General features: G+C 38.3%; 2 protein-coding genes across 3 annotated transcripts in view; one reads left to right on the top strand and one right to left on the bottom strand.

Moving 5' to 3' along the window:
• The first annotated feature begins 152 nt into the window (after positions 1-152).
• Positions 153-15,827, top strand: RTRAF (RNA transcription, translation and transport factor). The gene is made up of 8 exons (XM_033108641.1): positions 153-376; positions 1,869-1,993; positions 4,753-4,852; positions 9,323-9,409; positions 10,740-10,828; positions 12,929-12,997; positions 15,333-15,381; positions 15,499-15,827. The coding sequence occupies exons 1-8, from the start codon at positions 316-318 to the stop codon at positions 15,651-15,653; spliced, it is 735 nt and encodes a 244-aa protein (XP_032964532.1). The 5' UTR covers positions 153-315; the 3' UTR covers positions 15,654-15,827.
• A 122-nt stretch (positions 15,828-15,949) lies between these two features.
• The window catches only part of NID2 (nidogen 2), a 60,060-nt gene continuing 50,493 nt past the window's right edge, over positions 15,950-25,516 (bottom strand). Inside the window, exons 14-21 of one of the 2 annotated variants that reach the window (XM_033108639.1) lie at positions 24,191-24,412; positions 23,404-23,573; positions 21,033-21,162; positions 20,385-20,556; positions 19,568-19,725; positions 17,966-18,089; positions 16,950-17,062; positions 15,950-16,640 (exon numbers count right to left, since the gene is read on the bottom strand). In XM_033108639.1, coding sequence (XP_032964530.1) covers positions 16,630-16,640; positions 16,950-17,062; positions 17,966-18,089; positions 19,568-19,725; positions 20,385-20,556; positions 21,033-21,162; positions 23,404-23,573; positions 24,191-24,412 — 1,100 coding nt within the window. In that variant the 3' untranslated portion in view covers positions 15,950-16,629. Of the gene's footprint in view, positions 16,641-16,941; positions 17,063-17,965; positions 18,090-19,567; positions 19,726-20,384; positions 20,557-21,032; positions 21,163-23,403; positions 23,574-24,190; positions 24,413-25,516 lie in introns of those variants that run through there. The other variant, XM_033108640.1, reaches the window with a different exon arrangement.

Below are 25,516 nucleotides of genomic sequence, written 5' to 3'. Positions count from 1 at the left end.
GAGGAAAACAAGAGGAAACAGGCTTCTCAGCTGCTTTCTGCCTATTGTACAACTAGGAAGCTGACAATAAAGTTTATTTGAGCGTCGACGTGCCCCGACGTGGCCCCGCCTCCCCAGCCAGAGCCGCGATTGGTGGGTATTCGCCAGCGGCCACCGTTCCTAAGTCACGATTGGCGAAGGCCGCCGTCAGTTCGGAGCGTCCAGGCGCCCGCCCGCCCACTCGCCGTGTCGCCTGGTGCCTGCGCCACCCGCACCTCCTCCTCGCCTCTCCTCTCCCGGCCCGAGCCCGGGGAACCAGAGCGAGAAGCGGGGACTATGTTCCGACGTAAGCTGACGGCCCTCGACTACCACAACCCTACTGGCTTTAACTGCAAAGGTGAGGTGGCGGCCCGCCAGCTGCGCGCCACGGACTCCGCTCACGGCCTCTCTCAGCGCCCCCACCCGGGCTTCCTACCCCGACCCACCGCGGCCTTGTCTCCCCGAGGCCCCCGGCCGGTCTCCTCCCGGCCATCTAGGGAGCACCTCTGCTCTCCGCCTTCCCTCTCCTTCGGCCCTGACACGCTCGGCCTTCGGAGCCCCCTCAACCCCGCCTGCCTCAGCATCGCCACTTGGTGCACTTGCTAACTCCAAGCATCCGCCCTCCACCCCCCGCCAGCACACTGGAGGAAAAGTATTCGCTTTCTACCTTGGTCCTTCACCTCCAGGGTGTCCCGAGTAATTGGGCGATACCTTGAGCACCTGCTGTGGTCCAGCACAGAGCTGGAACCTGAGGAAGATGCTGAGTAATTTGAAGACTAGTTTACTGCCCGCCGGGAACTAATGGGTGAGGGTGGGGATGGGAGGCAGTCGGAACCCACCCTCAGTAGTTTGAGATCAAGACAGTACATGATGAAGCCCGGACCGACATGGTTGGAGTAAATGCTGTAGTAACGGGCTAATTACCTTGTACGGGTCGTGCAAAAAAGTTGGTAGGAGATGAAGATTGAGGTTGAATTGTAAATACAAAGGTATTTGGGATTTTACAGCATTAAGTTTTTAAAAGTATTAACATTGCTACCCACTGTTACTTAACCACGGACCACCGCTGCTTTATTTCCTTCCAAAGTGTTTTAGCATGTGGTAGACTAGTAAGTTTGAAAGCGATCAACTACAGCCTGGGATACTCAGAACAATCAATTTTCAGAACTTCATAATGGAAGCTTGAATTTGAAATTCCAGCTTGAATTTTGAAATTGAAAATAATTTCTAAGCAGGATAACAATGTTTTGCTGATCTGTAGAAGCATATCAATTTATAGAATCTTGTTTTTCAACTTTGCCTTTTATTTAACAGAAAAGGGTCAGTGGCAATAGAGCTTAAGTTCTGGATTTGAATCTTTGACCTTCAGTTTTTCTCATCTGTGAAAGGGGACTATTACCTACATGTACTCAATGTGCTATAACAGTAAATGACACTAGTATCTTCTTTATTTAGTGTCATTTAATTTTTGTACTTTATTATTCCTTTGCTATAAATTTAACCTTGCCTTGTCCCTGTTCCTCCTTCAAAGGAACTGGAATAATAGTAGCAAAACTATGTGCCAGACATTGTTTTTATTTGTAACTCAAGAATCAGAGGCACAGAAAATTGAGGTGATTAGACCAAGTTTCCACAATCACTAAGTGTCTGGAACCAGAATTTGAATTTAGGCCAGGATATGAACGGAACAATTTTAATCTGTTAATACAAAGTCTGCACTTTCAAATCCTACTTCAAGCAGCTCAGTTATTATTTGGGAGTTAAAAAGAATTCTACAAGACCATTTATTTGTGGCAAAGAAAGTGTTTTATCTAGTGCGTCTAGTGATTTATATGGTATTTTTGTTGCAGATGAAACAGAATTTAGAAACTTTATTGTTTGGCTTGAAGACCAGAAAATCAGACACTACAAGATTGAAGACAGAGGTAATTTAAGAAACATACACAGCAGTGACTGGCCCAAGTTCTTTGAAAAGGTAATGAATTAGAAAGTAAAATAAAAGTGCAGAGAGCTTTTCTAAAAACTATATGAAGATAGACAAGCTTAAAATTTTTTCTTTTAAAATAAAAATAAAGATCAGTGTTAGAAGAGCTGGATTTTAGGAGTTAATTTTCTTTTGTTTTTAGAGTAACTTGTATTAGATAGAAATAGTATTGTCTTAACACAGTGAAGTTTCTTAAATAAACAATAACATGTATTCTATAAATGGTAAAAATTGCCAAAATAAGAATTTTTACATTAGACTAAAAATGAAGCAATAATACACTTATATTAAACTAAGACATTGATATGCTTGAAAACTAAGATTATGTATTGTTTATGCTTATATTAACCGTACACACATGTCCCTTGTTGTGTATGATAGAAATAATCCTAAAAAACCGTGTATGTATATCTTATTTTTTTGGCTAGAATAATTTTTACGTTGCCTTAGTTTAATAACGCTTGTGCAGAAAGAATTGTTTCCAAATTAGAATCAAAGTCACAGTATCATTACTTAAATGTTTTCATTGGCTATATTACTTTGATGAATAAGATATTTTCCTTTAAAAATAAGAAAAAGACTAAATTTTTCATTTGCTGGCGTAAAATGATTAAGTACCTAACTTTCTTCTTGGAATCAGAAATTTTATGAATTAGGGGATTGTATAAGTTACACACTAGCTCTATCATTGTGGGCAAGTTTATTAACCTTTCTGTGTCTCAGTGTTCTCAATAAATGGGCATAACGGGTACTTACCTTGGGGTGGTGTGTGTTGTTAATCAATGATACAAACTATACCATATTCCTGTTCACAGAGGTACCTGGCCCACAGCAAATGCTATATGCTTATTACTTCCACGGCCGCTACTACTGTTATTGCCACTACTAGATTATTTGCCTTTGCTCTTAAAAAGTATTTTTGAAAATTTGTATATGCTTCTTAAAATTTTGAAATATATTATTAGGATTTTATATCTGTTTTATGTCATGTCTTACTTATGGCCCTTTCATGTGTACAAGACTATACATATAAAGTTCTACATGTAGAAGGGTATTTGAAGAATACAGTAGCCCCCCCTTATCTGCAGTTTTGCTTTTCGAGGTTTCAGTTATCCGTAATCAAACACTGTCCAAAAATATTAAATGGAAAATTCTAGAAATAAACAATTTATTAGTTTTAAATTGTGAACTATTCTAACTATCATGGTGAAATCTCACGATGTCCCACCCTATCCCACCCTGGGGGTGAATCTTCCCTATGTCCAGCATATCCACGCTATATACACTACTCCACCCCCCCAACTATAGCCCACCTCTTAGTCACTTGTTAGCCGTCTTGGCTATCAGATGAGCTGTCAGTATCACAGTGCTGGTGTTCAGGTAACCCTTATTGACAGAAGGTCAGTGATAGCCTAAAGCTATATCACAATGCCATCATTCATCTCACTTCATCTCATCATATAGGCATTGTATCATCTCACATCAATAGGAGAAGGGTGCATACAGTATAAGATTTAAGAATGAGAGAGACTTAAGTACATGCACATAACTTTTATTACAGTATATTATATAATAATTGTTCTATCATATTATTAGTTATTGTTAATCTCTTACTGTACCTAAACTGTATCATAGGTATGTATGTACAGGAAAAAATGTATGCGTGGGATTTGGTACTACGAGGTTTCAGACATCCACTGAGGGTCTTGGGACGTATCCCCCATGGATAATGGACTGCTGTGTTAAAATTTTCTGGTGAAAAAACACACAGAAGTAACAGTAAAGTAGGATAACTTAGATATATTGGAACTTACACATCCAAACAGATACTATCCTTCAAGTTGGTATCTTTGAAATGGTGTGATTGCTTATAGCACATTTGGAACTTCTTTCAGAATTACTTTTAGATCATGCAACATCTTTTGAATATTCTTAATATTGACAATTTTTAATATTTTGAAGGTAGATTTACTTTTTAGGTCATGACCAAATCTTGCAAATAAGGTGTTTTTTGTTGTTTGTTTGTTTTTTAAAGTAGGAAGATAAAATTTATTAGAAAATGGGTTATGGCTAAAAAGTGCTGTTTAAATATCCCCAACAGGATTTCCAAATGGGAGTTCCAGAAGTTTTGAATAATATTATAGTATTATTGCTGGAATTAGATTTTAAGCTATTAAGAGACTCATTTGAAGGATAATACTAATTTGGATGTATAGCTTCTGCCGTTTATTTGAAATGCTTGGTTATATTGTACATGTATGTTGTATGGCTTACTCTATTCAGCAGTATTTTCATAATATGAAAGCTAAGGTTTAGCTAATAATTGGTTTATTTTTGTATCCTCCTTTTTTAGAGTCCTTTTTATTTAATTGCTCTCTGTATTGAGACCTGGAATCAAAGTTTAGAGTCAGGTTCCAGATCTAAGTTGTATAACTGTTGGCAAGTGTTAACCTCTCTTGGCCTGAGTTTTCTCATCTATAAAATGAGGAAGTTGTTCTAGATCAGTGGTGCTCTACCTGGAGCCTGCGAAAGAAAAATTTAAAAAAGCAAGATGGAAATACTTCAGATGATGCACTTAAATGTTTCCTTCCTTTGGGTTATATAATTGTATCGAAAGCTTAGTAATATTATGTAAATGTTACAAGAAATTCTTTGAGATCCAAACTAAGGTGTCTTTCAACTCTACCATGTTTTGATTCTGTGACTTACAGTAATAATGAAACTGAATTTTTTTTTTTTTCCTCTCACAGTATCTCAGAGATGTTAATTGTCCATTCAAGATTCAAGAGAGACAAGAAGCAATTGACTGGCTTCTTGGTTTAGCTGTTAGACTTGAATATGGAGATAATGGTATGTGTTGTGGGGAATGTGTGTTTTAAAGAGTGAGAGAGGAAAGGTGGGAAAGGAGTGTAAAAATGTAAGGAACTTAACAGTTTGTATTTCTTTGTCTTACATTACTTTACTTTTGGTTCATTTTAAGTTTTATATAGCCTCATGTCCCTTTCCAGCATCTATTTAAAAAGTACTTTTTTGTAACCATTCTTCTGTGTCTAGCACTCTCTCCCCAACTCCCAAACTGTCTGGGAAAGAATTTTCTAAAATTAGAGAGTCTTTATTATCATAACAAGTTAAAAAAGCACTGTCTTTCACTGGTATTTAGATTTGTTTTTCCCTAGAATTTAGAAGTGATGTCTTCTGGAGAAGGCTAATTGAATGTCTTTTTCACAAAGTAATATTTGGTAAATTTGCCATCTTTCATTGTTGTTAGTGTCCCAGAATTGATAAGATTTCAGAATGTTGGTTGCAGCAGGTAATTTCACAAGAGACTGAAACATATGTCTAATGCCAATATACACTATAGGCCAAAATATATTTATTACTTACGTTTAATGTTTTGTTTCAGATACTTATTGGAAGTTTTTAAACATTAGTATCTAGTAAAAAAAAAAAAAGTTTTGCAATAAACTCGCATTTCCTCTCATTAGACCATTTCATTTGGAAAGGCCTGCCAACATCTAAATGCAAGATACGATTATCTTATCTCTGTGTTTTATGTTCTCTTTTATGGGACTGTCAGTTCCAGTTCTCTTAATCATTTGCCTTTGAAACCTTTTTGCTATCTTTGACGTCTCCCTTTTCCTCCCATCCGGTCCCTATCCATCTTTTCCCATGTCTGTCCTATCTTTTCTTGTCCTTTCTCAATAATAACGCCCCAATTCAGTTTCTTGCCGCTTTCTGCTGAGATTATTGTAATATCTTTACTAGCAACACCTGCATGATCCGTCAAGCTAACTTTTTGAAACATAAATCGGTTTTAGAATGCTACACTTTGTTTCCAGAAAACACCTTCCTATATTCAGAAGCATCATTTCTTTTCCATTTTCTACAAAAGGAACTCTGGACTCCTTAGAGCCGGGTATTCAAGGCCTTTGATAACTGGTGTCCGGCCAGTATTCACATACTTGATATCCCAGCCAAACTAGAATAATGCTGGTTCCTGTTTACATCTCTTTTTTTTCCTTCCCTTGATATCTTGGTTTACATTTTTCCTTTGACTAATATGCTGTTTCATTCTATCTCCACACATGTAAATCCTGCCCATCCTTGTAAGATGGGCACAGATGCCATCTAGCAGCAATATTTCCTTCCCTGCTTTCATAGCTTTTAAGTCTATACCTTTTAAGTCATTCACCACTTCCCATTTTGCTTATGTATATGTATTTACCCCCACTAAATTGGAAGCTTACACTCAGCTTTATTTCCTATGTGGTATCTCTTAGTTTCCTATTGCTGCTGTAACAAATTACCACAAACTCAGTGACTTAAAACACAATTTATTATCTTACAGTTCTGGAGGTCAGAAGTCCAGCATCTGTCTTACTGGATTTAAGTCAAGTTGTCAGCAGGGCTTGTTGTTTTTGGAGGCTCTAGGGGAAAATCCATTTCTTTGTCTTTTCTTCTTTCTGGAGGTTGCCTGCATTCCTTTACTCTGGCCTCTTTATCTTCAAATCTAACAGCATGGCATCTTCCAATCCCTGTGTGCCGGTTTCCACTGTCACATCTTTGACTATGATCTTCCTGCCTCCCTTTTTATAAGGACGCTGTGATTACATTGGGCCCACCTGGATAATCCAGGATAATCCCCCATTTCAAGGTCTTTAATCACATCTGCAAAATGACTTAAGTCCCTTTTGCCACGTAAGTAGTATTCATAGGTTTTAGAGATTCGGAAAAGAGCATCTTGAGGGGGTCACGATTCTGTCTGCACAGTACCTGACGTATAATAGATGAGTTAATCAGCTTTAATAAGTGTTTGGCAAATACAGTATATGAATGTTCACCTATTCTGATACGAAGCATCAACCAGCTTCAGACATAAATTTCAGAAGCCTTAAGGCAGAAACTTGAAGAAAAGCTCCAAGACTTTTTTTTTAACTTTGAATTTTAGTTTAAAAAGAAAATACTCCTTTAGAAAATAAATGTTGTAATCATAAGCTTTGGTAGCATTAGTTGATTTTTAGGACCATTAGCAAAGTCTTTATTCTGGTTTGAGGTGGTAAACTATGTTAGTAAATTTGCAACAAAGTGTTCTCCAGTTTTTTGGAAGTTTTTCAGCTATTCCCAAATAAAATTGTAGGTGCATCTCAATTTATTTCTGTTTTACCTTTATTTATTCCATTTATCCCATTTTTATAATACTTTAACTTAGGTTACCTTGGTACAAAGAACTGTAGGTGCCTGTGGTCACATATCCCTATGGTTGACTGTAACTCTTAAGTACAATTATTTCTCAGTAATAGCATGGTATTTTTTAAATTAATAAAATAGACTGAATTTGTATCTGAAAGTATATTTTTTGAAAATTATAGTTGAATTTTATTTGAAATTTCAGGTGAATTATAGTTGAAAGGTAAATGATATCAAAAGTATTTTAAAAGTCCAAACTAGAAAACAAGTTTTTGTATAATCTTAAAATTCAGAATTGCAAGAACAGTTTTTTGGGGGAAGGGGTAAGGTAGTAATACTGTAAGCAGAAGGTGCTGTTCTTTTGTGGTTTTACATTAATATGTTGCATACTTTTAAGTTATTTAAAATTTTTATTCTTATTTGATGAGACCATTGTGAATTTTTATTATTTTTGCTTTAATATTTTTAAAGTCTTTTGCTAGCTTGTCAATTAAAGTGATTAAAATCTGACTTAAATTTTTTTCCTTTAACTTTTTTGACATAATTTCAGATTTACAGAAAAGTTGCGAGAATAGTACAAAGAATTTTCACATACCCAGATTCTGCAAATATTAACATTTTAATTCATTTGCCTTATCTTTCTCTATATATAATATACATAATGTAATTTTTTTCTAAACCAATTGTTACTAAGTTGTAGGTTATTCTCTTTTACCCTTACGTACTTTAATGCACATTTCCTAAGTGTACATAACCATAGTACAGTTATCAAAATCAGGTAATTAACTTTGATTCAATACTCTTATCTGTGATTTGCATTTTACAATAATGATTTTGATAGCCAAAAAAAAAAGCAATCCTCAATCATGTGTTGCATTCGGTTATTATGTCTCTTTAGTGTTGTTACGTCTCTTTAGTCTCCTGTAATCCGGAAAAGTTCCGCAGTCTTTATTTGTGCTTCATGATACTGACATTTATTTTGTAAAATGCTCCTCAGTTTCAATTTGTCTGATGTTTCAACATGATCAGATTTAGGGTTTGTATTTTTGTTAAGAATTACACGGAAGTGATGTTATGTTCTTTTCAGTGCATCATATCAGGAGACATGTGTTAGTGATATATCCGATTACTGGTCATGTTTGTTAACTCTGATCAATTAAGCTTAAGTTTTCTCCTCTCTAAAGTTACTATTTCCCCTTCGAATAAATCCGTATATTGTTAGGAGATACTTTGAGATGATGTCAATATGCTTTTGCTCCTCAGACTTTCCCCCTAGCTTTTGCATCCATTTGAAGATTCTCTGCTTAGTCCATTATTATATTGATGATGATGACTGCCCAAAGGTTTTTTTCTAATTCCATCATTCTTACTACATTTACTTAGTGACTTTCTACCTTGAGGAGCTTTCCCTTTCTTTCCAGTTTGTTTATTTAAATCAGTGTGGATGTATGGATTCTTATTTTATTTTCCTTCTTGTCATTAGCAAATCATGTCATTAGCCAAAGATGGCATTTTGGGCATTAAGCTTAGTGAATTAGTAAGTATTTTTACTTGTAAAGTCTTTTTTAAAGTATTATTAAGTATTTTTCAAGTAAGTTATAAAATCTACCTTTGAAATTCTGAATTTCAAGTCTCCATGAAATAAGTTTAGGTTTGTACATTATGGTGTATTATTTGAAGTGCTGATTTTTTCTTTTTTTTCTTTTAGAAAGCAAGGTTTTTGGATGCTATGTACAGCTTTTATAAGATTTGGGTAAAAACATTTTAGTGAGCTTTTGTTTAATCTCATGTAATTTATACTTATCCTCCATCCATTCCTCTACCCCTGCCAAGTTTCAGAGGAACCTGTAATAGCACTTTCTCTCCTAACATTTAGGTAATGTTTGAAATGTATTACTTTTACAGATGTTCATGAAAAGATATTTGTCCTGTATTCAGAAATCATTTCAGCTTAATCAAAAAGCTATAATAGCATTGTCTTTGTTAGTTTTTTTAATAGTGAAAAATAATTTTGGTTGGATGAGTTGTCTTATGCTTATAGCCAGTTTGGATCAGTTAAATATGGTAAATAAGCAATGTTTGTTTTACCTTAAGTTGCAGTTCTACAAATTGTATTTTTGCCTATTTTTACAGCTGAAAAATACAAGGACCTGGTACCTGATAATACAAAAAATGCTGACAATGCAGCTAAAAATGCAGAGCCATTGATCAATTTGGATGGTAAGTACAGTAGACCCCTTTATCCGCAGTTTCACTTTTCATGCTTTCAGTTACCAGCCGTCAACTGCTGTATGAAAATACGAAATGGACAATTCCAGAAATAAATAATTCGTTTTAAATTACACACGGTTCTGAGTAGATGAAACCTTGCGCCGTCCTCCCTGGGACGTGAATCATCCCTTTGTTAAGCGTATCTACGTTGTCCAGCTTAGTCACTTTAGTCGCCACCTGAGTTACCAGATCGACTGTCGCAGTATCTCAGTGCCTGTGTTCAGGTTACCCTTGTTTTACTTAATGGCTTCAAACGTAAGAGTAGTGACGCTGGCAATTCGGATATGCCAAGGAGAAGCCGTAAAGGGTGCTTCTTGTCATCAAAAAGGTAAGAAAACATAGTATACCTAGGGTTCAGTGCTGTCCACTGGCGGTCTTGGAATGTATCCACCCTTCGGACAATGACTATATGTAAACGCATTAAAACAACCAACATTATTGGTTCCTTAAATATTTTTCACTTCCTAGAATGAGGTCTGAGTTTACTTTGTTTTAGTAAATTAAGAATGCTTCATGCAGGCAGCATCTGTGTGGATATTTTATTTTCTGTGATGTTTTTTATGATCAGTTCAATGTCCTTTCTCCCTCTTCTTGTAGTTGAACATCTGAGTGTTAAAATGCTGTTCTTTGATCTTCTTATAGTAATGTGGAAGATTCAATTTGTATTTAATCATGGTGGTGATTGCTTTCTTGGCTACATAACATGTTTTCTCCAATCTAATGTGACACTATGAGAAAGTAAAATTGACCATTATTTTAATTCCCGTATGTCTTTTAGTAATTCTCCTTTTAAAAGTATGAAGATTCTAATTACTTAGATTATGTTAAATATTCTTTCACTGATTCATTGTGACCTATAATTTATGAGTTATCCTTATGAGTTAATAAGCTGCTTGGACACTGGAGAGCTGCTGCTTAGAGAAAATATTTTGGGAAAACTGGCCATCAAAGGAATCTGTGTATTAAAATTAATAGTTTTGGGAAGAAATGTTAATTAAAAGTGCTGCATAAGTTGGCCTTGCAGAAAAAGTTATAGGACAAACCTATTGTGAGTTAATTTACTCATTTATTGGATTGTTCAGTTTGGCTGGTTAATAGGAAAACCATTGATCTCATCAGTTTACCTGGTTGCAATATCCCTGCACTGCTCTTGTCAGCAACAGTTTTAAAAATTTGTTACTGAAAAATCTACAATGTTTTTTGTAAGTTTATGTGTTTATATATGTGTCTAATTACATGTTTGCAGAGCTGTTAAGTTTTCATTTTTAATCTTTTATAGTAAGTAATCCTGATTTTAAGGCTGGTGTAATGGCTTTGGCTAACCTTCTTCAGATTCAGCGTCATGATGATTACCTGGTAATGCTTAAGGTCAGCTTCATATTCTTGATTCTTGACTCTGTATATAGTTTAAAAAACTTTATTTAAAAAAAATTATGTTAGATATTCAAGTGTATGGTTGAGTGACTAAAATGTGGAGGAATGTGGAACATAAGGCAGATTTCATCTGTTTTAGATTATCTAATATCAGTGTTTATTGTGTGCCTGCCATTGTGCTTAAATCGTTTTGCAAAGATGATCTCATTAAATCCTCCAAACAATCTTAGAGATGGATGCTAATGTGTATATGAAGAGACTGAGACTTAAATAATGTCCGAGATGACACAGAAAATTGTAGATCCAGGATTTTAATCTAGGCACTCTGATTAAATAATTTCTAAATTATTTAATCATTCTTTTACGGTTCATTCTTTTCCTGTATCACCCCACTTATGTTTAATCAGTCCTTTTAAAGATTCATGGTCTATATCCATTAAGGTAATGGAAAATGCCCAATAAGTAATGGTGAATTTGGTCACAAATACATACTCCAAAATCTCTTAGAGGAGGGAATGTTTCTGTCTTCCAAGTCACCCACCCTAGATAGGCCACTTAGTTCATACCTCCACTTCAGGGAACCCAGTGATCTGAAGGAGGTCTCTTATTTCTGAGAAAAAAAATATACTCCCATTTCAGAGGATTTATGCCAAGTAATTGTGGTAGTCCAATGGGGCTAGGGGGAGAAGAATGGTACTTAAGATAGCAGACTTAGGAATTATTTTAGAAATTATTATTGATTTTATGAGAAAGTAAAGAGCTTTTGACTACACCTTGTGCATGTAAATTACTTTTAAACTACTTTGTAGTAAATTGAATAATTAAATTTCACTCTACCCACAAGAGATTAAGCCAGAATTTTTTTCTACTTTTTAGAATTGTATGTATTAAATTGGCAGTTGTAGTAAGGGAAAGACTTCTGTTCCTAGATTATTGTAAGTCTGCATGCTGAATCTGAATGTTAACTTCTGTGTTCTCAACTCAGATTGGATGCCAAGAGACAAAAAGTTGTTTTTAGTGAAATTTAGCTCTTCCAAAGGCTTGTTCCTTACTCAGGCAATTATGTAAATTACTTCGGAACAGTTCTACAGTACTCATGTCAGCTTTAATCATAAACTGAGAGGAGAAACAGACAATGTTGGCATTTTGGGGCACTTTTCATTAGACTTTAAACACTTAAACGGGAAAAGTAAAAATTGGCTATAAGCAAAAGCTTTATAAAATTCTAATCCTAGCTGTATGATTGTCCTTTGAGTTATTTTAAGAAACATTCAACCAATACATAACCATATGGCAAACATCTTCATAGGTTTGCCAAGTGCAAGAATAAGTATATTAACTGTTTGGCAACCAAACTGTTTACATTTACAATCACTGTTTAAGATTGGTTTAATTATCCTTTTCAGATGTAGTATTTGGTTTGTTTTTATTATTAAAAATAATGTTTTTGCAAGTTGTCACACTTATTTTGAGTTGTAGTTGTCATCCATTAATTAAAATTCCATTTAAAAAAATCCTATTTTTTGAGTTTGCGCAGGCACTTGTGTTTGCCAAAATAAAATTCCTTGATGATTTAAAAAAGTGTGTTCTATGAAAGATCTAAAACCACTTCACTATAATGAAGTAAAAAAAGCAAGGACAGTGTATGATATCCTCCCCTTTGTGTCAAAGATGGCTTGCGCGCACGCACGTATACGCCTGAGCATGTTTGTAATTTTATAGTCCTGGTGAGGATATACAAGGTACTGATAATGATTGTCTTCTGGAGGGATGACAGGTTGGTAGGAAAGAGACCTACCTTTTACCAGGTATCCTTCTTTATTTAAATTTTTTTTTACCCCACACGTGAATTATCTATTCAAAAAAGTTTTTAATTGTTGTGAGCATCATTCCGCATTATTAAAAATTAAAAGTGAGAACTGTTATTACAATAGCAGTTTTTTTTATTTTTAATTTATTGAGGCGTTTGTTAATGAACTAGGTAATTCTAACTTCATCAAATTGGACATCCTTGTTCTCTAGATTCAGAGAAGAAAAGATGATGAACAGCCAGTGAAAGCTATTAATAAAAAACAGTGTTTTTGGGTTTCTTAGGCAATTCGCATTTTGGTCCAGGAGCGCCTGACACAGGATGCAGTTGCTAAAGCAAATCAAACAAAAGAGGTATGTGTGTGTGTGTGTGTGTGTGTGTGTGGTTTTTTTTTTTTATTGTTTTTTTCATAAATTCTAAGTTAATTGTTAATGAAAGTTTTTTCTGGCATTGGCATGAGTTTAAACTTTACATGTATCTGCTTAAGATACCCATTTTATGTTCAAACTTCCCAGAGTCTTGAATTTGGTTCCTAAGCTAATTGTATCCAGTCATTTTTTAGTGAAAAAAGTTGTTTATTTCACTTCATACCTTAGAGAAGCTACGAGTAGCACATCTACAGTTTACCAATAAAAACCATTGCATGTGCCTAGTTGAAGTTTATTTAAAAGAATTTGCCCTTGTGAAATTTCTGGGTTATTTTGACATTGCTGGAAAACAGGATTCATGTTCTCTGTTAGTAATTTTGTTTTTGTTCTACTTAAATTCTATACTCGCTCTTTTGTTTCTTCAGAGAAATCTCTTCTCATTTTGTCCTTTCTATTTTCCTAGCATAAAACGTAAGTAACTTGCCTAAGGTCACCTAGTTGACAAGTGGTTGAGCTCAGGCAGTCTGATTCAAGAGCCTGTGCTCTTATGGTGAGGGACACAGTGGTCTACATGAGTAGTTGATTGGCCCAAGTGAAGCGCAGGGCTAGAGGGAATATGAGAGGGTAAGGTTTTCAGCCTGTAGGTGACTGAAACCGTCATCTTTCAGTCCTGTTTTGTAGGCTGAGATAACTACACAACTATCTTTCCCTTAATAATTCTGGGATATTTTTAGATGAACTGTACCAGAAATCCAAATGGCCCTAAAGTCTCATTGACTCGGGGGCAGTACAGAGACTGTCCTCGGGTTAGCAGCAGCAGGTATCTGATAATGCTCCCTCCTGCTGCATAGATGTTGCAGTGAATGCTTCTGGCACAGCCACCTTTTTTGCCTCCCCCAGTGTCATTTGTCCTCTGACCCCATCTTTAGCAAGGCCCAGCAGTGTTAAAGCTTATTAATGCCAGGGAAGTATAGTCCCCTCTGAAAGACAGTGTTTCTTTTAAAGATTCTTATTGGCATATTAATTATGTATGAATCAGTCCACTGGAAATTGGATTAAAGATCAGCTTATTTCTCCCACACTATAGAACAGACAGTAAATTGTTCTGGCATAATAAAATCATTCACTCATTAAAACTATGCCTTTGATTTGGAAGGCAGTGCAAATAAGGGCATAGACAAATCTCTTTGCTCTTATTTGCAAAGTAAAATTTAGTTTTATTTTCAGTGCTCCAAATGAATCTTAGTGTTAGTGTCATCTCAAAAGATACCATGCTATATATTAATACAGTGGAGAAAGTTTTTACAGTTGAGTAACTGTAACTGTTCATAACCAGCATTTGGCCTGTGGTCATCTTCAGCAGTGGCCATCCCTTGGCGGTCTGTTGGCAGACAAAGGGAAAATGGAGCCTCTGGTACCAGACTGACAGAAAACCACTCAGTACAATTGTACTCTTCAGTTTTGCTTACTGTTTTTCATACCCGTTTGTTTCTTCACTTACATACGGTGTTTATTATTAGCTACTTCGAAGTAGATGGAGGCTAGGTAGATTTTCATTAATAGATTAGACAAGAATTGAGTAGTGACAACTTAGCATTTGTAGTATTGAAGGCATAGTGACTCTTTTTTAGTGGTAATGATTTTATATAGTATAATCAAAGTCTAGGCTGCCTGTCCTTATTTTTATTTGATAGTTATTGTGAACTCATAGTTTGGCATCATAGTCACCATCTTTGTTATATCTGTGTGTAGGTGCTGACTGGTAGGCTGAAGGGTTTAGATTCTTCTGTTCATTTGGAGACTTTCAAAGAGACTTCAAAATGAACTATTGAAAGTTAAATTATATATAGATAATGTGGTAAACATCATGCTGGCTGAAAAATGTGTGTTTTAGATTTGTGCAGTTTGCAAAGACAAATTAATGTGCTCAGAAATAACCTTGCTTGAGGGAAGTAGTAGTCCATTTTCCTTGTACACTGCTGCTCACTGTAGCTAAAATGGGACGGCAGCAGCCTTGCTCGACCCTCCTTCCATAGCAGCAGTGACAGAGCACTGCAGCAAAAGAAGCTGTTATTTTATATGCCTTGTCTTAAAGGATTGGATGGGTTATGGAACTAGCTTCCCACCACATTTAAAGGCCATTCTTTCCTAACTGGTTATAGTAAGAAAAAAACATCAAAATGCAGAGTTAAAGAGAAAATTCTCAGTCCCTTTTTGTGGGTAAAAGGGTTAAAATAACAATAGGTAGCTGCTTTTCAGTTTCAGCTTAGAGAAGGATGTGATTCTTAACTATACTCTCATTTTGTCCATTTTTTTAAAGGGCTTGCCTGTTGCTTTAGACAAGCATATTCTTGGTTTTGACACAGGAGGTAAGTGATTTTGTTTTAATTCACAGTTAAACAATTGGGTGAATATTTGGGGGGAAAGAGTAAGTAAATGGTCTTAAATACAAGTTATTGATTAATGCAGTGTTTCTTATAAAACAGATGCAGTTCTTAATGAAGCTGCTCAAATTCTGCGATTGCTGCATATAGAAGAACTCAGAGAGCTACAGACAAAAATTAATGAAGCCATAGTAGCTGTTCAGGCAATTATTGCCGATCCAAAGACAGACCACAGACTGGGGAAAGTTGGAAGATGAACATTTTAGGATTTCAGCCTCTTACCTACTTAGTACAGTTGGGAACCATGTATGCTCTGGCATGTGTTTGGAAAATCAGATGTCACATTTTCGAGGGAAGAATCCCAGAAAATTGACTATGTTCTAGAGATTTATCATCGTTGCTTTTTCTTTAATAAAGTTTGGGAAAGTGGATTGGTTTTTGACTGTGTTATGTTTATGTTAATCTACTTCCTTGTCATTGAGGTACATGCCAAACTCCAACTTTGTTATAGAAACAATACAGATCCTCAAAGTCATAGGAAGACTTTAAAATATTTTATTGGAGTAATCTAAAAAATTTGAGAACTGATACAGCTTTGGTATTTATAAATGTAATTTCTGTGGGTAATTCTATAGAGGGATTTACATGACCAGAAAATACAAATTGAAACATTGTAGCACCTTTTAATATAAATAGAAATGCACTGATGCAGAGGTAAAAAAAATCTTAGAACCTTAGAACTTTTGCTGGGAAACTATAAATAAGTTGGTTCTTTCCCATCAGTTCTGCATAGCCTCTTAACTGTGTCAGGATTTTAAGATTGTATTTTTTATACTGCTCACCTGTGCTTTAATTTCTTGGCCAAAAAGAACCCATAGCAAAAGTCAGATTTAAGGTCTCAGCATATTTGGTTCTTAGTTGAATGAATTTGACCTTGTAAATATGCTATAAATGTTTTATAAAAAGTTGCTTTAATAAGCAACAATTAAAATTCTATTAGCTTTTTTAAACCTGGTAATAACTTTTTAAAAAAAAAATACAGTAGTAAAGATTGAGGTATAAACTTTTCACAAAATATACTTAGTCTTTTTGTACTGAAAATTTTCATCTTATATGTCCAGGAACTTCTAATGGCCAATTTCTGTTTTCACTTTCTTCGACTTTTGTTTGCAGTAAATGTTCTTTAGGGTTCAGATTCTGATTGTGAACTCCAAGTCCTTTACAATGCCATATTTACTTTCTTCCTGTGAGAGAAGGTGGGGTGAGGGGACAGTGGATGAGTATTTTATAACTGAGCTGCAACAGCAAGTCTTTTAAAGGGGAAATATCCTAATAGACTGACTTTTTTTGTGTTTAGTTAAGCTACGTAGATTTAAGGTAGTAAAGACTGGTCACCCCCACGTGTTGGCCATTACTTTTTCAAGCTCTAAGTGGCTCTTACTGGTGGCGACGTCAGTGGCAGCAGCCAGTATCTGGGTCAAGGGTAATCAGTTACCAGATACAGCCTTCTCTCCCCTGCTGATCCAAAGGAACAGCTGAGCGTGTTCATTTACCTGTTGGGCAGTAGGGGTAGACTGCTGTTATCCCGTAGAGATGAGATCGCTGCTCTGGAAGATACTCATCAGTAAACTGGCCACTCTTCCTATTTACTGATATAACACCATCCCTGGTAACAGAAAGGAAGAGTGAATTCATGGGATTTAAAGTTGGATAGAAAAGGTCAGTTACATTAGAGAAAAATCTCTGCTAGCCTCTAGAACACATTTTTAAAATACAACAAAATGAGTTCTTGACTCACTTAGATTCAGGAGATTTGTCTGTATCAGTGGTCCTCAGACGCCCATCATCTAGGAACTTAGGAGAATGCAAATTCTTGGGCCGAGCCTCAGACCTACTGAGTCAGATTCTGGGACGGGAGCCAGCAGTATGTCTTAACAAACCCTCGGAGTGATTCTTTATGCCACATTGAAGTTTGAGAACCACTAGTCCAAATCAGTGGTTCTCAACCCTAGCTGCATGTTGGAATCACTTGAGGATCTATTAAAATACTGATGCCTGGGCCTCCTGCCAGACCAATTAAATCAAAATTACAGGGAATAGGGAAGAAGGGCTTAAACATCATACATATTGTTTAATGTTCCCCAGTTCCTCCTTGGAGAACTGTCTAAATTACAGTATTTTTCATTTTTCCAGGTGGACAACTAATATGTCCACAATATCATTAAAATCATATAACTAATATACCTCATGGTGCCACTTTAGGTAGTCTTATTCTCTGAAGATCAGATTTAGATTAACGCTTTTCCTTTTTGGATAGTCTATTACCTAATAGCTCTGCCCCTTTTAAGCTACATGTGAGCAATATACCATTAAATTTCTGGGTGATGTGAAAGTATGATTTTAAAAGCAGTAACATTTGAATGGTGTTATCCGCTAATGAGATAATGAAATGAAAACTTGAGTAGAGAGCTTAATTACTAAAGTCACTTATTGACATTTGGTAAAACAACTGGTGTGTCCGCCAGAACAGTTTGCCTTCTCAGGCTTGTCCAGAGTATGTCATGCTCACCTCCTCCAGTCCGTGTGGTAGAAGTGATCTGCATAGCTAACAATGCTGAAGGGGTAGTTAAGGTTGTTTTGAATGACATGCCGTCCAATTCCGTCAGGTTGTGTACATTCCAGTTTTTTCGTTCCTTTTAAAACATCAAAGAGGGAAAATTAAGATCCTTTCATACCATGGAAAAAAACCTTCTTGCAAAAAAATAATAGTGGCAGGTAGATTCCTTCTGAAAGGAAAGAAAAGTAGAAGAGGAAATAGATATTTTTATTCCCATTGCAGTGACACAAATTAGAAACTAAAACTTCCTGTTCTATTACCAGTCTTTAGTTTGTTTAATAGTATTCTAGTTTTTAATAGTTTAAACTCAGTCCTTTTTTGGAAGAGATACTGCATTTAAAGAAATATGGCCAAGTTTCTCCCAAAGTAGGGCATTAGAGGTAAGCTTTTTTATAATTGATATAATTTCAAGTGTTAGCTCATAAGTTGTTTTAATCACAACATCTGGATAAGTACTTGCCCTTTGTAAGCAATGTATAATAGCCAAGGTTGCCTTTTAACTAAAATCCTTAAATTTTTTTTAAAGACTGTATTAGTTTCTAGGTAGGAATAAAAGTAACTGAAGTAGTAACATGGCTCATATTTTTCAATGTAAAGGAAGCCAATCTTGTAAATTTTGCAATAGCTAAACAAGTTAAGAATTTCAAAGTTTCACATTTCTCATGGAACTCTGATTAAACTTTCAAATTCTATTAAAAAATGTGAATTGCTTTGGACAACTGCTTTATAATAGTGACCTATGTCCCTTTTATTAGATTATAAATTCTTTAAGAACGGCCTTTTTCATATTCTTTAGTGTACTGGTATAACTAGACATACATAATCTTTTCAGTTGTGCTAATAATGAAATCACCCACACAAAGTTAACCTGGGTATTGGCAACCCAAATTGATTCCTGAAAGAAGCCATCTGCCGCTTCTCTTTTCAAAGAATGTCCTCAGCATAATAGCATACTGACTGTTAAAGTGACAGATATTTGCAACGAAAAAAACAAAAACAAAAAAACAATAACCTCGTTCATTTATCTAAGTTTGTCAATTCCAAGAGTGGATAATACTTCTTAATTTAAAAAGTATGCCAAAGGGTGGCCGGTTAGCTCAGCTGATAGCTCAGTTGGTTAGAGTGTGGTGCTAATAGCGCCAAGATTGCCAGTTTGATCCCCACATGGACCACTGTGAGCTGCGCCCTCCTTAAAAAAAATAAGTAAACAATAAAATGATTAAAATAAATAAATAAATAAATAAAAAGTATGCCAAATGCTCATGTGGGGAAGTGGCGCGCAGGACAAAAATGAGTTGGACGTAGTACTAGCCCTCAATTGCCTAATTCACATACACACCCCCCAAAACCCTAGGAAGTTCATTATAAGTATCATTACAACATGTCTTCAAAAGTTTACACACCACACAAAGGAGTAGATTATGTGCCGTACTGTTACAAATTTAACCCCAAAGATCTAGAAGCTGGGCTTTGGTTTTATAAAATGTGTTAGAATGCTGGCACCCACTGTAAGGAAGTGTTCTGTATGTGCATCCATTCTATCAGTAGTATTACCTGCATCTGCCCAGCACAGCATTTTAGAGAAGGGGTCAAAGGTTAAACCATTGGGTAGTCCAATGTCTGTATTCACCAGAATTCTTCTGTTTTGTCCATCTAAAGACGATGTTTCAATTTTAGGAGCTTCTCGATTCCAATCTGTCCAGTACAAGTTTCTGTGGATAAATGGAATAGCGAAAGATAGACTTTCCTCAAAGTATAGAACTCAAATTTCAAGATCATCTTTGAGGCTTTTCACTAAGTATTTCTGAGTCAAAACATACCACTGAAATTTAAAGTTGAAGGTTTTCTTTACAGATTGAAGGGTTTTTTCTGGAATTTCATTTGATAGAAGCCCCATTAAATATGGCAGGAATTTCTCACGTTACAGAAATCCTCCCTGGTTCTAACAAATACTGAAACAGTGACCAAGTTATATGTCCCAGTTGATGACTTTAGCAATTGTCACGGAAAAAGAACATTTTACTCTTGACTTGCTACAATGAAAGTGAGGCCAGAGAAATAAAATGCCTGCTGTGAGTTTTGGTTACTGTCCCCATTGAATGGACATAAACCTTACTGTGGTTTTCATATGACTTCCTAATGTGTTGCCGAAGGAGACTCACTTTATTCCCATTTGTCACCTCAGGCTTTGCCTGATCATCTGATCCAAAGTAGAACAGTGCCTGACACAAGTAGATCCTTAATAAATACTGTGAAATTAATGCATTTGAGCTATTTTGCTCGTATTCTGACCCTTCCCACACTTCATTTAAATCCAAGGGCTTCCAGTCAGGATCTACAGGTAATGGAGAATTAGGGAGGGCCAGCTGACCCTCGGATTGGATCCACGGTGATAGCTCGGGGGTTCACCAGGTCTGTGTGGAAGAGGGCCCTGCGTTCAGAGCCATCCAGGTTGGCCCTCTCTATTTTATCCAGGCCACTGTCCGTCCAGTACATCGTTCTACGAAAGTGGTCAATGGCAAGTCCTTCGGGGCTTATCAGACCTGGAAATTAAACAAAGGCAGGACAAGAGCACTTGCAGGGATGAAGGTGAACTTGAAGCAGAGATCTATGAACAGTTTAAAAAGAAAGTCCTGAGAGTTTATAAGTTGGAAGAACCAGGTTAATGGAGAAACAGCCTTTTTTACTTTTCCTGCAACTTCTCGTTTCCTCTAGACTAACAGACCTACCAGCCTGATGGCATCAGCCATCCACAGTGCTGGGGCCAGGCAGCGTCAACTGTGGCCACATCCTGAATTCTTACTGTGACTCCTTCCGACTGAGAGGCCAGGGCTCACAGTAAGAATCACCTTATGTATGAATGTGCTTGTTTATAGAGAGGTTGAAAGTAATTTGCATAGGACTTAACCTCTCCTGTTGGATAAAAATAGAGGGGAGGCTTTGGCATCAAACAGGCAAATAACTTGGACTTAGTAGAATCAAATGAAATGCGAAGTGTGTTCTGGGTGAAGCTGCTGACCTGAGTTAATGATTATCTCGGGCTCTGCTCCCAGTTCCAGACTGGCACGGCTAATGGTCCGTCCAGCGACGTCTGTCCAGTACACCATCCTCTCCCGGCAGTCATAATCAATTCCCACAACTATGGAGCCCTTTGTGGACCAAAACAGAATTGGAAGAATTAGGACTCCTTGCATTTCCCCCGAGTGCGTGCTCAGCTTTCTCCCTCATGCATGGCTGCAGTGAACAACCCTGCACTGTAGTCTTATGGGCAGCCACGCAGAGTGGTTAGCCGTTGGGCTATGGAAGCTGACCTCTTGGGGTCAGAGCCAAGCTTGGCCACTTCCTAGCTGTGTGACTTTGGTACTTCACCTCTCTATATCTTGGTTTCCTTATTTGTAAACTGAAGATAACAGTACTACATTGTATATGGCTGCTATAAAAATTAATATGCTAAATGCTTGTGAAGTGTCCTAAGCAGCAATTAGTATGCAGTAAGCTCTCAAGCACTATTACTGTTGGCAGTAAAAACAACAGTGACTTCATGAAAAAAATCAACCCCTTCAGTGATTAGAGTCCAAACGTTAGTCTCAGCAAAGAAAGTTCTTAATATTTTACTGGGCAAAAACTGACTCCTTTCAGATGTTACCAGTACTTTTTGAACGAGCCTTTCCAAAGTTTGCCAGCATGTAACAATAAAAGCATCTCTCCCCTCCCCTGTGATATGAGATCTTTCCCCTACGTGAGGTGCAGTCACCCTTACCTCCAACTCTGCCTCTCATGGCAAAGCAATTCTTTGGTTGTACATTTATGTAAAAGAAAGTCTACAATTAGATGTGTTAAGGAACTGGGGAATGGTGGTCACCCAACTCCTGGCTAAGGAGGTCTCTCCTTCCTTATTGCTAAATAAATGACAATCTTTTTTAAAACGCTGAGTCTGTTATATTCCTTTCCAAAACTCTGTGCACAGTGCTTCATTCCCTTTCCAGCCCAGACTCCTGCTATGTGAAGCCCAGCAGATGTACAAAGCCAACATCTAGGGGCCATCTGGCTGTCCCTGAGGTCACGCCAGCGCCCTGCTTGCCTAACAAAGCCCCCAGGGGCTGGCCTGACTCATGCCTCTGGAAGAGGAGTCACTAAAGCAGGATTTGGCTCCCGTGGAAAAGTGGGCAGTTTACATGGGGGAGCGGGGGGAATGAAGGTCAGGTACAATTTTACTTGAAAATTAAAACGTCATCTGTCTGAGGCAAGTGTGCAATTCCATACGTGTAATGGCTTCAAAGTTCCTTGGAGGAAAAAGTCCCAGTCTAAGTAAATTTCCCCAAGATGTGCTTATAACCCACATTCCATGTCTCAGTTCCACCACCCTGCCCTCCCTCGTCAGTGGCAAATTGAGAAAAGCAGTGAAGCCATCTGACTTGGCTAGAATAAATAGATGGTTAGCTTGAGGTAATGACAATTTTAGTTTCTACCTCTTTTAGAGAAATGTCTACAAAAGAACATGCTAGTTTTTGCCAGAATTAAACATTAAAAACCACAAATACAAAAACTCAAATCTTAAAAAGGAAGGGAAAACATCTTTTTATGAATACTGGCTGCTTTTCTGCTTCTAAACTTTTCTGGGGCCAACCAGACAGGGAGTTAGTTCATTAACAGCAGTAAATGTAAACGGACACTACTTTCTCATAAATGAGCAAGTACCTGGAGCGTGAAGTTGAGAAATAGAATCAGACCGTTTTCCATGATAAATATCAGTACCATTCTGGTGAACTCTCCTCTTTTCTTCATTTTAGAGAAGAAATCCCTCCTCTAAAATGGGGTGCCTGGGGAGGATGCTGGCTCGGGGTGGCAGGCAACCCCTAGGGAAAGCTCTGGCCACTCCTCTCCCAGCATCACTCTCTCCAAACCTTCATCTCTGAAGGAGTCAGAGATGATGAGAAAACAGGCCTGTCAACAGAACCAGAATGGAAGAGGGTGCTGCAAAACGAGGCAGTCATTAATTCATGTCCACTTGGGATTCTCAATTGACCATGGGAGCCACACCTTGTAGTTAGTCTTGTTTTGATTTCCAGGGTCTCTGGTGATGGAGAGAACCCTGGGGACTTGGCTTAAGAGTCAGTTTTTCCTTGGATCACCATACCGCCTCCATAGCCTGACAACTCTGAAATTCCCTTCCCACATATCTGAAACCCTATAAACCAAACGGAGAAAGCAGCCTAGGTCAGTCAGATATGACCCGGCAGCAGAGAGCCTGACTTTGTGCTGTGCTGATGGCTGGCCCGTGTAGACAGACTGCAGCCTAGAAACCCTCCAGGACCTCCCTCCACCTCAAGCCCTTGCCCAGATCTGCAAGCCTCGTGCCGCTGCACTCCCACAGGAGAAATCCACTTTACATGCAGTGACAGCAGGGTCTTGGCCGCGTCCTTCTGAAGCCTGGTACCATTGAGGGGCAAGTGGCCGATTTGCTGGCCCTGGGCATAGAGCAAGAAGGTGCCCACGGATGGAGGGGTCACATCACGCCTGGGCGTGGGCCGGGCCGTGGGTGGAGCAACCGTGGGTATACCTGCCGAGGGAAATAGGAGGAAGATGTGAGAAACAGAGAAGAAAGGAAACAGGATGGGTGGGGGGAAGAAAAGAAACTTTCCCACACACAGAGCCTCCAAACATCAAAAGTTCTTTACCCCAGACAGATGTACTCCAGATGTTCCTTAGAAGAAATTCTAATTTCTAGGTTTTTATTTCCCAAGGATCAATTATGTAAATCACTGCCAATTACTAGGGAGGAAGACAACAGCACATTGCCCCCAGAACAAAGCAGGGGGCTTTTTTTTCTTTTTTTCCTCAGAGGAAAAAACCTGAGCCAGTATTGTGTCAGCTTCTCCTTGGGGCCCTAGGGTGACACACTCCCCTTTCACCCAGGGCTGGGGAAGGGGAGTAACTGCATGTTGAACTGGGTTCCAGATGTTCCAATGACAGAAACTGCTAATAACAAAAGCAAACAATAAATCCAAATTGGGATCTTGGGTGGACCAGATAATAAATCAACCCAGCACAGTAGTGACTTCTTTCATTGGACTTGTCGACCCCTTGTTTGCCCACCTCCGCGCCCAGCTGGCCGCCTCCCTCAAGAGAAACCTCAAATGCAGCCGGGGTGAGTGGGGGCTGTCCCTGGGTACTTACATGCAGGGGTGGTTCCTGGCTGGGAGCGGGTGCCCTGCACCTCTCGGCCGTCTTTGTCCACACACCAGCAGAAGTCACTCTTCCCGTGGCACTGCAGGGGGGTGAAGTGACCTAGGTCATCGCACTGGGGCACGTACTGGTCGTCCCTGGGCACGCCACCATAATGCTCTAGCAGGTTTTCCCTCCAGCGCTCACAGACGGTCCGGGGCCTCTGGGTGGGCTCTGAGCAGATGGGATAAAAAAGCCTTTGATTGTGAACCAAGGACAATGCAGCACGTAGTTCAAGATCCTCATGCCTGGCCTCCTGGCCTTCCTCCTCCTCATGTCTGTGAAGGAGGCCTCGGCCCCCTGAACACTGGAGCAGAGCAGTAAAGTGCTCTAAGAAGTTTTCCATGGGAGTCAGGAGAAGGGGGGTCATCCTGATGCTCTCGTCTTCCCAGGCCAGAAGGATTTGTCATCAAGCCCCCACCACATCAGGAAAGAACAAGCGGAGGCAGTAAGATCAAGGGTGCAGGGCTCACTCAGCCTGGGAAGGGGGATGATCTCAGGACCGCTCCACCTGGGGCCCAGGGCATCTGCTAACAGAACACTTGTGGGGACTTTTTGGAGGTTCAATGGCCTACGTGATGCTTAAAGCAAATATTTCTTTCCCACTTGCTTCAAACTCCAGGACCTGCGTCTGAGAAGGTTATCTTGAGACTGGCTAGTGTGCGTCTTAGAAAGCGTTACTGAATGTGCTACTTACATGGCCTGCAGTGTCTGTCCATAACTGACAGTGTGACTTCATGGTAATTGGTGTATGTGAGCAGAGTGGAGGTGGTGGCAAACAACTCGATACTGACTGTTTGACACTCCAGTTCCTAGATGTCCTTTGGCCACCCTGCTCCCAAGATTATCTCAAAGCTGACTCTTTTCTGTGGGCGCCAGCTTCCTGCCATGTTGCTGTGCCCTTTCTCCAGCATACTTCTCCTCTCTTTGCTCCCTCCCAGCTCACCACGATGCTTCAGCTCCCATTAGCTTCTCTTGCAGAGCAGTTTCTCCGCCTGCAGTTTACTCCCAGACAGCTTCCACAGGGCCACCGAGGCTCTATCCCAAACACAGCAGTTCTCTGTCTGAGAGGACTCTGCTACAGCTCCTGCAATAACTTGTACAGTCATCTATGGTACGATTACCTAAAGGGACTTAAAAAAGGAGAAGCACTTTCTATTTACTTACTGCAACTCAAAGCCTATGGTCTGTAGAATCATACAGCCAAGTAGCTACTTGATACCACCATTTGGATGTGTAACAGAAATCTCAGAGAACTAACAACAACAACAAACAAAC

The sequence above is a fragment of the Rhinolophus ferrumequinum genome, chromosome 6, assembly GCF_004115265.2.
Source record: "Rhinolophus ferrumequinum isolate MPI-CBG mRhiFer1 chromosome 6, mRhiFer1_v1.p, whole genome shotgun sequence".
NCBI lineage: Eukaryota > Metazoa > Chordata > Mammalia > Chiroptera > Rhinolophidae > Rhinolophus > Rhinolophus ferrumequinum.
Note: the sequence above shows the minus strand (reverse complement) of the source record. Positions and strands in the feature narration are given on the sequence as shown.

Bases quoted from the DNA above. Each gene is read 5' to 3' on its own strand.
- RTRAF (XM_033108641.1), top strand. From the start codon at position 316: ATGTTCCGACGTAAGCTGACGGCCCTCGACTACCACAACCCTACTGGC. The intron at 4,853-9,322 runs GTATGTGTTGTG...CTATTTTTACAG, and splicing joins ACTTGAATATGGAGATAATG to CTGAAAAATACAAGGACCTG. The intron at 9,410-10,739 runs GTAAGTACAGTA...AATCTTTTATAG, and splicing joins GCCATTGATCAATTTGGATG to TAAGTAATCCTGATTTTAAG.